Source organism: Anomalospiza imberbis, chromosome 17, assembly GCF_031753505.1.
Source record: "Anomalospiza imberbis isolate Cuckoo-Finch-1a 21T00152 chromosome 17, ASM3175350v1, whole genome shotgun sequence".
NCBI lineage: Eukaryota > Metazoa > Chordata > Aves > Passeriformes > Viduidae > Anomalospiza > Anomalospiza imberbis.
This window is the reverse complement of record NC_089697.1, coordinates 15,021,153-15,034,582: the sequence shown is the minus strand read 5'-3', so window position 1 is coordinate 15,034,582 and position 13,430 is coordinate 15,021,153. Positions and strand designations below refer to the sequence as shown.

At 42.1% G+C, this 13,430-nt stretch overlaps 1 protein-coding gene across 9 annotated transcripts in view; it reads left to right on the top strand.

The window, feature by feature from the left end:
• The first annotated feature begins 304 nt into the window (after window positions 1–304).
• The window catches only part of RBM12 (RNA binding motif protein 12), a 30,632-nt gene continuing 17,506 nt past the window's right edge, over window positions 305–13,430 (top strand). For 2 of the 9 annotated variants that reach the window (XR_011004845.1, XR_011004844.1), the window contains exons 1-2: window positions 1,293–1,432; window positions 4,168–4,249. Coding sequence is in view for 7 of the 9 variants with exons in the window: in XM_068208141.1 (XP_068064242.1) it covers window positions 8,761–11,400 (2,640 nt within the window). In the remaining 2 variants the exon portion in view is untranslated. Of the gene's footprint in view, window positions 437–1,292; window positions 1,433–4,167; window positions 4,250–5,004; window positions 5,074–8,738; window positions 13,315–13,430 lie in introns of those variants that run through there. The other 7 variants (XM_068208141.1, XM_068208139.1, XM_068208140.1 and 4 more) reach the window with 7 other exon arrangements.

The window sequence follows — 13,430 nt, the reverse complement described above, 5'->3', positions numbered from 1 at the left end:
CTGACTTGTCTTTGGTACTCTTGGTCCCTTGGCATGCTCCTAATGGTCCACACAGTAAACCTCACAAGTATCTTCACCATACTTTTTTTGAACAACCAAAAGTAATGTGGCAACTCATCACATTGCACAAAAGCTGAGAAGTCTTATTTTCCCTCTGACCTGGGGTATTCCAGCACTGTCCTTTTGTTATCCCACACTGTCTCCCCACTGCAGGGTGGCTGGTGCAGCTTGGGAAGTGCTGTGGTGTCACAGAGTGAAGCCCTGAGCTGCAGATGTTCCTGCTACCCCTCACATGTCCTAGGCAACCAGCTCTCCAGGGAAGCTGGCAAGCCTCACTGTTGATGCCTCTGGTGACTTCAATCACTTGCTCTTCTGGGCTATGTCAGGGTGCATGGTGACAGCCAACCCTATCTATTGTCACTAGTGCTATAGAACGGTGAATTACTGGATACTGCCTACACTTGCCAAGACAAGAAGGAGATATTAGCTTGGCAGAACTGGTCTTTTCAGGCAATCTATAATCATAAATACCAAATAGAATACAAAATCTGAAAAACTGGGGTTAATAGGGTAAGCAAGTGTGGGCTGTTGCCTGGGAGGGGATGAGAGTAGTAAAATAGAATTTGGAAGTAAAAAGAGGGGATAAACAGGAAAACAAATGATGGAGTGGGGATTACTGTGCTGCTGAGCAGCCCCACACTGGATCCCTCTGCCTCAGGAGAGCACAACCATGACAATCTGTTGGTTTTCACCCCTCAAGAGAAACCAGGGCCAAAGTTAACCGAGTTGTTGAACTCCAGCATTCACTGCAAAAGCGTTTGCAAAGGGAGGCAATTATTTATTTTTATCCGTTTCTTGCAGAGGACTGAACAGGTTTTGGTTTTTTTTTTTTTTTTCCCATTGGAAATGGCTGGTGCTGCTGTGCCTGTATCCGTTGAAGCGCAGTGACGGAGAACCCAGAAGAGTCCGGGGGTCCCTGAGCTCAGGGCACTGCCTGGTTATCAGTGCTGTATTCAGTCAAGCCAAGGACAAACACAGCACGGGATTCGGCTCTCAGGAATCTCTCATTTTTATTCTGCAACTTGGTCGTACGTCGAGAGGTTAGAAACAGCCGCTCTCAGGGTTGTTTTCTTCCTTAGAAGTTTAGTGCTCCCCCTGCGTCCCGGTTCCCTCAGCAACAGCCCCCGGCGGCCCCGGGACGGCTCCAGGGCCCCGGCCCCGCCCGGCCCGGCGCACGCGCCGTCCGCCCGCGCGCGACCCCGCCTTCCCCGTGCCGCCCCGCCCGGCCCCCGCGCCCCGGCCCCGCCCCCCAGCGGCACCGCATCGCGGCGGCCATTTTGTGCAGCTGCGGTCGGTGCGCGGGGCTCGGCGCGCCGGGGAGCCCGGGCGGGGTGGCTCCGTTCTAACCCCTTTTTCCCGTACAGATCCCTCGGTAAGAGCGCGGCGGCGCCCGGGCAGGCCGGGCCGCCTGCCCAGTCCCGCGCCGCGGGTGTGCGGCGCGGCGGGGAGACGCGGGGAGGGAGGCCGGGCTGGCGCGTCCCCGCGCACAAAGGGCCGGGCCGGGCGGCGCCTCCCGCCTGCGGCCCCGGGGCGCCGAGCGGGGCCGCTCGTGCCTCGCTGCGGCCCGGCGCGCCGAGGCACGCGGCTCGGGCCGGGCCCGGCCGCTCCCCCGTCCGTGGCTCCCTCTCGCCGCCCGCGCACGCGGAGCTGCGCGGGCAGGTGAGTCTGTGCGGGCCGAACGCAGGCGCCACGGGCCCGTCCGGCGGGGGCGGCCGAGTGACCTTGCGGCGGCACCGGGGCCTGAGCTGGGGCACGGGCCGCAGGGCGAGGGCCGTGCCGGGGCCCGAGGCGGGGATTTGACGGGTCCGGAGCGGCGCCCGGCGGGCCGGCTGCGGGAGGCTCTGCGGTCCTGTTTTCGGCGCGGGGCCCCGGCGTGTCTCGATCCCGGGGGTGCTCAGCGGGGCACCTGCGCCTTGCCTCCCCCGCCTCAGGGGACGAAGCGGGGCAAGCCCTCCACACTTCGCGGGGAAAAAAGGTCCCCTGTGTCTGCGGCGCTGCCAACGCTCGTCGGGGATACCCTATAAACACCAGCAGAATTGCTGTTCAATAAAGTCTCTTCTGCTAGTAAAAATCAGCTCCGCTAAAAAAACCCAAAACAACCAAACAGCAATGATACCACCCCGCTCCCCCAAAATCTCTCTAAAAAAAAAAAAACAACAAAACAAAACCTTAAAGCCCCATTTCCCAGAGGAAAAAAAAAAAAAAAACCAAAAACAAACAAACAAAAAAACTAATTAGCGTTGAAATGAGCCCCGGAAATACACAGTGTGAGTTTTCTTTCGAAAAAAACCTCATGGCTCTGGTTTTATTCACTCTTAAACTTACCTGTTATTCTTAGTGGTTTACTTCCCCTCCTTGATCTACTAGGGTTAGGCAGGCAAATCGGCTGGTTGTTTCCGTGGTGGATTCCTCTGGTTTAAGCATTTGTTGTGCATCCAGTGGATGCTGGGCCTTTCTCTACAGTGGACAGGGTGTTGTGGAGTTTCTCCGGAGAACTCTTAAGAGAGGCAGTGCCAGCTCTGTGTGGGAACACCTGTGCTCTAGCCGGTGCTTGACTAGTTAATGTGCTCTTGCGTATTCTGTTGATTGGAAAGGTTATTTTTGCCTACAGAAGGCATGGATGGTTTTCCTTAAAGTTGAGAGATGTGACACTTGAAATGAAAAGTAGATGGTATATGGTGGAGAAGTTAAACATAGCAGAGTGGAGTTTTGCACCTATTCTGAATCCTGCCTGGTTTTGTTTGTGTTGTCTTAGTCCACTGCAGATGTTCAGATTGTTTTCAGTGTTTTGAAGAGGAACCTGGTTGCTATACTGGAAATCCATCTAATGATTTAGGTTTTTCTTCTAAATGGGAAGTTCCTTGTGCATGAAAGATTTATCTGTTGCTTGAAGCAGGTGTGGTTTTGCATGAAACAGTTCTTCAGGTGATTGCATTTCTTTCTTTCTTTGTAAACTGCTGGTTGACACTGCTATACATGAAAGTATATAGTTGTGTCCTTCTAATATAGGATTGCATGTTTCTCTTAAAGGTCTACAAACAAAAGTCTTCTTCTTCTAAATGTGTTTGCCATTTTAATGTAAGTGTAGTTTTATCTTTCTCACTTGTAAAATCTCACTTGTAAGTCTACCATTAATGTCCTAGAATAGTTATGTTTGTTTTAATTCTGTTAGGGAGTTTGTGAAGGGTTTGTTAGTACTTCTTGCTCTAAGTTCACTTTGGTAATGAGGCTTGTAACTGAAACCAGGTTGTTGGGGTTGTGTGAGAAGGAGGCAGTTATCTGTTCTTAGTGAGATTCATTCCTCAATGGCTTTCCAAAGAATCACAGTTTTAGTGTGGTCTGCCAAGTAATGAAAGAGCAAAGGTTTTCCATCGCATCTTTAAATACAAAATACTTGTGTTGCCGCTTAAAATGCTTGGCTTTTTTGTGGAGTTGTGAACCTGTGAAGATAATTTTTTTACAGGAATTAAAAAAATGGGGATTTGATGAGGATTTGGGTAATGAAATGGCAGATTACAAATGAAAGTAGAGTATCTTACAGGAGTTCTTGCTGTGTGCTCTGTGGAGTTGACTGCATAGATATGGCTGTGAAATGTCACTTAGTTTCACCCAGCTAGTGTGACTCGAAGAATTCTTCAGGTGCAGCTCTAGGGTGGTTTTTTTAGGCGTGGCTTACTCTACCTTACTTTGTTCAAGTAAGTAGATGCACAGTTGGAGGAAGGAATACCATTATTGATGGAGCAAGGGTTTGGTAAAATTCAGGACTTTCAAGTATTTAACTCTTGTTCTTTGCCTTTGAAAGAGAGATTTGTTCACCTATTGGTGATGGGAGAATTTGGAAGACTCTTTAAATGCTTTCTGGCTCTTTCTGTATTCTTTGTGGAAGGCATCTTTATGTCTTCAAACCATACAAAAGCTCTACAATGCAATTTGCCAGTAAGTCATATAGAGATAATGTATAGAAAATGCACCCTTGTGATTCTTTTATGTTGCAGTGCCTTGTGGTGGTTGCAGGTTTGAAATTCTGTGTATACAGAATCTTTGTGGACTGTTACTGCTATTGTGTTGCCTGCATTGATTTTTGCCTCCATTTATTCTTTATTGCAGTCTAAAAGTTGGTTTTAATTGGTTGCCCACAGGATTGGCTTGGCTTCTGCTACTTGTTAAGAAAAAACATCTGTCTTTGCAGGTAAGAGCTTTTGAATTGAAGACTTCTTTATATGCATATTGCGTATATCCTAAGAAACACATGGAGCTTTTGGGATCTGTAAATTTATCAAGTCTCAAAAGACTTGAGTCAAATAATCTGTAGCTTGTCTACTCACTGCTGATGATGGTGGTTTAGGCAATGTTTTTCTTGTAAACAGAATTTTTTGCCAAACTAATGTTTTCTTGTTTCATCAGCATGTGGTAGTCTGGAACACTCTCCCATTTATTTTGCACTGTTGGAAAATGCAGTTACTTTGCTGCAAGCCACAGGTCTGTGTGTTTGTAACTGTTGGAGTGTAGAAGCGTACATCAATTGGTTCTAATTAGGTTTTGCAGCACTTAAAGGGGTGAGATAGTTTTGAATTGGCTCCAAGATGACTATAGCAGGTTGATTTTAGCCTTAAGTAAAAGACAAAACTGTAGTTTGCAGTTTTAACTTTTGTGAGACAGTCTCATACTTAAAATTCCTCCTACAGTACCAGTGTTCCTGAAATTCTTAGTCTTCATCCAAGAATTGCCAAATATGTTTTTGTGTGTGTGTGTGTATCATGTGGGTATTCATCCCAGAGGCTAGGATGAATCTTCTGAACTTTTCTATTGCAAAATCCATACACCTTAAAAGGCTAATCTGGTGTGTTTATGAATTTATATGTATGACCCAAATTATTACTATTTTAGTAACTAGTGCATTGATGAGATAAATAGTATTGTCATCTTTTACACCTTTTTTTTCAGTGTAACATCAACATTTTTAAAGATATTTATGTCAAGACATGTTAAAATTCATCAAATGAGTTGAATCAGGTTGGTTGTCGGCAGCCTGTAAATCTCCAGCTTGGATCACGACTTGCTAATGGGGATGGATTGTCCATAGTACACTCCTAGGATGTTGTCTTTCCACAAATATACGAAACACACAAAATGGCAATAAAACCCACTTTTGCCTCGAAGTACCTTTTTGTACTAGGAGAAAAGCAGGCAGCCTGAGAACTGACAGCCCAACAAATAGCCTTCAGTGCCTGCTGAACTGATGTGCGGCCTGTTTTGTGTCTGAAGTTAATGTTGCCTCTGCATGTGCTGGTCTTTACAAGTGAACAGTGAAGTATTTGAGCAGGCTTTGCATTTTCATTACTTGGAAAAATTGCGCAAGTGGGTTATTGTTTCCTAAGTGCATTTGGGAAAAAATGTAGTTTGTGAGTGTTTAGAAATTTAAAATTTGGCCCTTTTGGTCCTTGAGATTTTTCTGTAAATAACAGAACTGACCATACCACTTTGTCTAAGTATTGGAATTCTGAAAATTGAAGCATCTGTGTTATGTGTTCCTTTGTTAAAAATATTTGATTAGTCAAGTTATTAAAATTCTTTTTATTCAGACCATGTTATTGTCAGCTCTCTGCATGCAATTAACTACACTGAAGTCATTGCAGATAGTTTTTTAGTAACTATATGCCTAAGTGGCTCTTTAGATTTTTTGTCAATAGTGATTTAGTGGGTCTGGATAGAGTACTTAGTAACAAGACTTCAGGTACTCTCTTAGCATTTATTATGAATTTTGAATTGAATGCAAAACTGAACGATTTGCATTATCCCAGAAGTTATGTAAATGTTCAAATGCTTGAACTCTTCCGTGACTTTATCTGTTGATTTGTCCTCTGGTCTGAAATAATTTATAAATGCAGTTATCTAGCAGGTGTCAGTTCTGTTAAAGAATGTAAGGTGTTCCAAACCAGCAGACTTTAGTACATGTTCTTCCCACACCTTCCCAAGTTGCCATTGCTCAACCAATGGCTATATCAGATGGTCATCCCTTTTGCATTAAGGAAATAGCTAAAACTAGTCTCCCACTTAACACAAGATGCTTCAAATGTCTTTAACTTCCGATACATAAAAACTTCTGAAACTAATTTCTATGTGTAATTGGTAGTAGAAGAAATCTAAACCTCCTGGCAAGATTTGCTTTTAGTAGTACTCCAGTTTTGAAAGCATAGGTGCCAAGCCAGGGATACTTTTATACCGCCTGCTTGCCTCAGGATCATTTAATTCAGAAGCAATCCTGTAGCACAACATAAACCTTGGGTTTACAATATGCTTTAATGTAGCTTCTTTAAAGGAGGCAGAATTTTCATTTTAACTTTAATTTCAGAGATTGTCATCAATGCTAAGCAAATTTAAAATAAAACAACATAATCATTATAAAACATTGCTTTTTAAAACAGTGCAAAAAGTCTTAGATATGTTTTTAGATGTTTTAGATAGCATAGGTAGTCCTTACTTTGACTTGTGCTTTTTTTCCTCATGAGCAAGTTATTTTGTTGTTGGAAAATGATTGGGCAATGAATTTTATTTTCAGATTAAATGTAATTCTGCTATAAGAACTAAAAGCAAGGATGTTGCTCCTGTTGTCTCACCATGGAGATGAGAAAGTTGTTTTCAAAAAAAATTGTCCCTGAAGCTTAGTATATAGTATAAGCCTTTCTGTTGCTGTCTGTCCTTGGTGGAATAGGGGTTTTGTTAGTAGTGTTTTTTCTTTTTTTTTAAATAATCTTATGTTATGAACTGCAAGTTCTAGTCTCTCTTTCAGGATGTGTAGTAAGGAATCCAATATTCATGCACAGTGACTAGAGCAGCAGAGCTGACTTTGTGCAAATGGGCTTGTTTGCTGTTTCCTTGAGGGAGAAAATTCCTCCACACTTTTCTGGTGTCTGGTGATGGTTGTGGGGCAATGCCCTGTAATACCCCAGGATGTTGCTTGAGTTCATTAATGTGTTGAAGAATTTAGCTCTGGTATGTTGGTCAACAGAACAAAATACTTACGGACTCATTTTAGTAATCTGAGGTTCCATTACGCAAACAAAAGAATTACTGCTTCTTCACCCCATAGAAGAATTGTTACTCTTGTTTTCATTAAGTACTGGATTCAGCCTTACCTGGTTAAACTGTGGCTTTACCTAGTCATTCAAGACTTGTCTTCTCTAAAGTGTTTGGATGACCTGGACAAGCAAATGGAGCCAACTTAGAGATTTCACTGTATGCTGGGATATAGCTGAGTTGCTGGGAGACGGTTATTGATTGTGGTTGGTCAGAGCTTTGGTTGTGGCCAGGAGTCTTTGATGCATAGCTTTGTGGCATTGCATTGGAGCTTCTGGCTGGACTTGGTCTTTAAGGTCTTTTCCAGCCCAAACACTTCTGTGATTCTGTGATCTGGTTCATCCTTGATTTCAAATGCTGAGTTAACACTATTGGTATGTGGTTTACAGGAGCCTTGGAGATCTTCCATACAGATACTGAACTGGCTTGTACTTAGGAAGTCAAAAAGTTTCAGAGATTAAGTGCCTCAAGTGAAGCATGGTGGTATTGCTGCTGGTTTAGGATGAGAGACTGGCTTCTGAGATGTTGAATTGTGCTAATATTATTTAATATCATGCTTTCAGCCTTTGCTGAAGGTTTGCATAAGTGACAAGTATCTAGTTTCCTCTTTATCTTCAACTTCTGATATGACCTTGGGCTTCTGAGGTCACAAGGTAACTGTTCAGATCTAGCTGTTCAGAATTACCTTAAGCATCTACTAATGCCAGCTGTGGAGATAAAATTCATTTACTTATGTCTGAGACAGAAGGGGTCATGCTAGACAGAATATCTGCAACTTTTAAAAAATACCTTGTTTTTGAAAATTGTAAAGATCATATATCTATCTAGATATGCATAGATATTTAATTTAATGATGAGGTCATTTAATTTAGAGGTCATGAGGTCAATTTAATTTAGATGAGGTCTCTATTGTCACAAAATGTCTGGGGCTAGTTTATAATAGCAAGCTTCAGGTCACCTGGACCTTTTGCCTTTTCTAGGAGAAAAAACATCAGATCAGTATAATATAGATGCTCCCTTGTCAGGATGTCTTGTGTGTTTCACGGTTGCTAGTTGTCTGTAATGGGTTTTTGTTCTTTACCAACCCACTGTTAAATTTCTAGTTGTCTTCACCTGGCAGGAGGTAAAATCCTTCCCCAAATTAAAGGGAACTGTTTGTTTCCCATAGCTGTGCAGAATTTTTCAGCCACGTTGTGGCTGGTACAGTGGATACCATATCAGTGTATAGTAAATTAATTTTGTTTTCTATGGCTAAAATACTCCTTTTGCTTACATTCCATTAATTAAACTGAACTACTGGTGTAATAGTTCTGATTTTTGATGTTCCTTTGGTTTTTTTAACTGACACTTGTGGATTTTAGTATAACAGCTGTTTTGGAATTTCTAGTGCAAAATGTATACTGATTATGTTGGTAACTGTTTAATACTTCAGTCTGTATGAAGTAAACAAACATGAATAAGGAACTTGGAATATAAACTGCTTAATCTTTGCAAGATGTTATTAGGTGTATAAAAACAAATATAGTAGATGGTGTCTGTAGGTAATTGCATGGTGTCACAAACAGTAGTCTGACATAGCCGTTGCCTTTTCTCATCTGCAGGTGTGTGTTGTTTCAGCGCAGCATGGCTGTGGTCATCCGCTTGCAAGGTCTCCCGATTGTGGCGGGGACCATGGACATTCGCCACTTCTTCTCTGGATTGACCATTCCTGATGGGGGCGTGCATATTGTAGGGGGTGAACTGGGTGAGGCTTTCATCGTTTTTGCCACTGATGAAGATGCAAGGCTTGGTATGATGCGCACAGGTGGTACAATTAAAGGGTCAAAAGTAACGTTGTTGCTGAGCAGTAAAACTGAAATGCAGAACATGATAGAGCTCAGTCGTAGGCGTTTTGAAACTGCCAATCTAGATATGCCACCAGCAAATGCTAGCAGGTCGGGACCACCACCTAGTTCTGGAATGAGTGGAAGGGTTAACTTACCTACTACTGTACCTAACTTTAATAATCCTTCTCCTAGTGTAGTAACTGCTTCTACTACGGTGCATGAAAGCAATAAAAGCATATCCACATTTTCTACTGCCAGTATCGGCACTGCACCTCCAAATCTTGGGAGTACTTTTGGTAGTCCAACATTTAGCTCAACTATACCTAGCACAGCATCCCCAATGAACACAGTACCTCCTCCACCAATCCCTCCTATCCCAGCTATGCCATCTTTGCCACCAATGCCTTCTATTCCCCCTATACCTGTTCCACCTCCTGTACCCACACTGCCTCCTGTTCCTCCAGTTCCTCCAATACCCCCTGTGCCCCCTGTACCTCCAATGACGCCTCTGCCTCCCATATCAGGAATGCCTCCTATGAATCCTCCACCTGTAGCACCCTTACCCACTGGAATGAATGGGTCTGGAGCAGCAGTGAATATGAACAGCGGCTTGAATCCATTGTTTATTGGTCCCATGAATCCTGTAAATCCTATCCAGATGAATTCTCAAGGTAGTGTCAAGCCAATTCCCATCAATCCAGATGATTTGTATGTCAGCGTTCATGGAATGCCCTTTACTGCAACAGAATCTGATGTGAAAGACTTTTTCCTTGGGCTCCGTGTGGATGCAGTCCATATGCTGAAGGATCATGTAGGTCGAAATAATGGAAATGGACTAGTTAAGTTTTTTTCTCCTCAAGATACGTTTGAAGCACTGAAGCGAAACAGAATGCTGATGATTCAGCGCTATGTTGAAGTTAGTCCTGCAACAGAGAGACAGTGGGTAGCTGCTGGAGGCCACATAACTTTCAAGCAAACCATGGGTCCCTCTGGGCAGGCACATCCTCCTCCCCAGGCTCATCCTAGGTCCAAATCTCCTACTGGACAGAAAAGGTCGCGGTCAAGATCTCCCCATGAGCACGGTTTCTGTGTTTATTTGAAAGGTCTTCCCTTTGAATCGGAGAACAAACATGTGATAGATTTTTTTAAAAAGCTGGATATAGTTGAGGACAGCATTTATATAGCTTATGGACCTAATGGGAAGGCAATTGGTGAGGGATTTGTTGAGTTTAGGAATGAAGCTGATTATAAAGCAGCTTTGTGTCATCATAAGCAGTACATAGGGAATCGCTTCATTCAGGTACATCCAATTACTAAAAAGGCAATGTTAGAAAAGATAGATATGATTCGTAAAAGATTGCAGAACTTCAGCTATGACCAGAGAGAAATTCTGATGAATGCCGAGGGAGAATCAGGCTTGCCAAAACTGTGTGCGCATATATCTAATATTCCATACAATATAACAAAAATTGAAATACTTCAGTTTCTAGAGGGACTGGCAGTAGAAGAAAACTCTGTACAAATTCTTGTTGATAATAATGGGCAAGGTTTAGGACAAGCACTGGTTCAGTTTAAAGCTGAAGATGATGCTCGTAAGGCAGAACGCTTGCACCGTAAAAAACTGAATGGAAGAGATGTTAATTTGCGTTTGATAACTGTAGAAGAAATGAGAGATATTGAGAGAAACCCAGCGTCTCAAGGAAAAAAGATCCTGAAAATACCAATCCAGGGAAATGCAGCTGTGCCAGGAGCACAGGGCCCTGGTGGAGATGAGCATGCCTTCTTGGGGGGAAATGCTAAAGACACAAACAATGGTCCTCCGTTTAATTTCCCTGGTAACTACAGTGGGTCTAGCACATTTGGTCCCCCTTTACCACCACCTGGAATAGGTGGCTTTCCTGATTCTAGACCAGGAATACCTACAGTTGCAGCTAGTGGTTTACCTGGTGCAAGTATTGAGGTATCAGGTTTTGCAGGTGGTCCTGCTAATTTGAGTGGACCAGCAGGTTTTGCAGGGGGTCCTCAGACATTTGGTAATGGTCCTAGCAATTTAAGTGGGCCCCCTGCCTTTGGTGCTGGTCCTCCAGCAATTGCTAGCGGTCTTGGACATTTAAGTGGACCTCCAGGGTTTGGACCTGGACCAGGAAACATACATATTGGTGGACCCCCAGGTTTTGGAACAGGGTCTGGGAAGCCAGGGCCAACTGTCATTAAAGTGCAGAATATGCCCTTTACCGTTTCGGTGGATGAAATTTTGGATTTCTTTTATGGTTACCAAGTGATCCCTGGTTCCGTGTGCTTAAAATACAATGAAAAAGGCATGCCCACTGGAGAAGCAATGGTTGCATTTGAGTCTCGTGATGAAGCTATGGCAGCTGTTGTTGATTTAAATGACAGGCCTATAGGTTCCAGAAAAGTAAAACTTGTATTAGGGTAGCTGTTCATCAAGTAGTTGTAGAATAGATATTCATAGTGCTGTGACAAATGCATCTGGATTGGTTTTTATAGTATTTCCAGGATAGAACCTGTGGATTGTTTAAATTGTAAAACAGATGGGTTTTGATAAGACAGAGCACTGGGTTAGCCATTACATGAGAAACACTGCAAGGAGAGAGGTGTGGTGGATTTTCCTCGTACAAATATGTGGAGAAGCTGGACAGATTCTTATTTGTCATAAAAGTTTGGTAAACTCTTCTGGACACAGTGCTTATTGAGAAACTGAGATTGGTTTGACATAGTTTTGGATAAGGGAAATAGGTGAAGTCAGTGAAGCTCTTCAGTGGTGTTCTTGTAAGCCATTGTAAATTAGATAGTTATTTTTAGATTTGGTTAAAAGCTGGCTGAATTTGCTTTGTTCACAGGTCAAAGCTTTGTTTAAAGTCCTGATTTTATTCTGCAACTGAATGAATTCTCAGTGTACACAGATCAATTGTTTTGTGTATGTATCTTTTTTCCAAAATTCTCACTGTATGAACAGTTGAATTATGCCCTTTGCTGATATGTCTACCAAACTAATTCCTATGAGTATGAGCAGAATCGTTCTGTAAAATTCAAGCTGTTCTGTGTGGTATAACCTTTAGTTATTTATATATTGCAATTATAACTGTGCAGAATAAGACTTTTGCCACAAGTATAGCTAACCTCAAACATAAATCATATGAGTTTTATAGTACATTTTAAATGTTTTCAGTTGAGCATAAGAATTATTGTTTAAGTAGCTTGATTTGTTAGGATTACACAAATCAGTTGAGAAAGGATCTTTGACACTAGTTGGATATTAGTGTTTCTCACATGTCTCTTGAACTCCTCACATAGAGTCTCTGCTAAGAGAACAAAAATGGTGATTATTAGTAGAAGATTGGAGTCCAGATAAAGTTTTAAATTAGGTTATAATGGAAGAAACGTGTATCTTCAGCAACTCTGTTGTGAATTACTGCTGTGGGTGAATTCAGAGATAAAATTTATTTTTCTCCAAAACTTGAAAGTACTGAGTTTACTATATATTTTTGCAATAAAGTTGTGCTGTTGTATTCAAAGTTTGTAAAGAGTTGCTATTTTCTTTGTTGTGCAGTGAAACCTTCCATGGAAAAACAGAGAAATGGAAAGGAAGTAATTACGCAAGTGAAAAGTAGAATTTTTTTGGTTCATCCTTGCTTGGCTTATGATAAATTTTAAGACTTGAGCATTGCCTGAAAAAAATCCTGCTATTCCCTGCAAATCATTGTACTTAAACATAGTAAACTTCAAACTATTTTTGTTTTTTGGGTGGTTTTTTTTTTTTTTTTTTTTGACAAAGAAGAACAGTGCTTTTTCGTGTTGCATACAATGGAACACTGAAGTGTATGGGCAGGCAAAATTGAGAGGTGCAAGTGGCAACAGTTTTATTCATGTGGTGTGTAGGAGAGATTTGCAAACCAAACCTGTGCAGCGCTGCTTCCTGAGAGGATTTCACAGTACAGGAATCCGTGGAAGGATTGTATAAAGGTGTACTTCAATAAAGAGGCGGTTGCATTACACAGATGCTTCTGTAATTCATTAGCATAATTTTGTTTTGACAGATTACTAGGTGGTCCCAACTTTGGAAAAGTCATGTGATTTGTATATACTGTTTAAAATTAAGCCTCCTGTTAATAAAACTGTCTGTCTCTGAAGCTTCATGTTATGCATTTCAACAGTCTTTGGGAGTAATGTTTCAACAGCAGATCTTTGTTTCTTTTTTTTCCCCGACAGTCTGAAAGTACTCTTCCTAATGTCAGAAAGATGTGTGTGATTAGGAGTCAAGTCAGTTTATTTTAAAATTTTGCTCTTTGTTTTTTAAGCAACTTTTATTAAAGTTTCATACTATATTGGAGTTTTTGGGTGCTTGTTTCTTCGTGTTTCACATTAGAATAAAATTGCTGAAAAGGAAATCTTGGCTTCATTGTTCACAGAATTGATTTAAGGTATTAGTGTGTGTTGACTCATCAA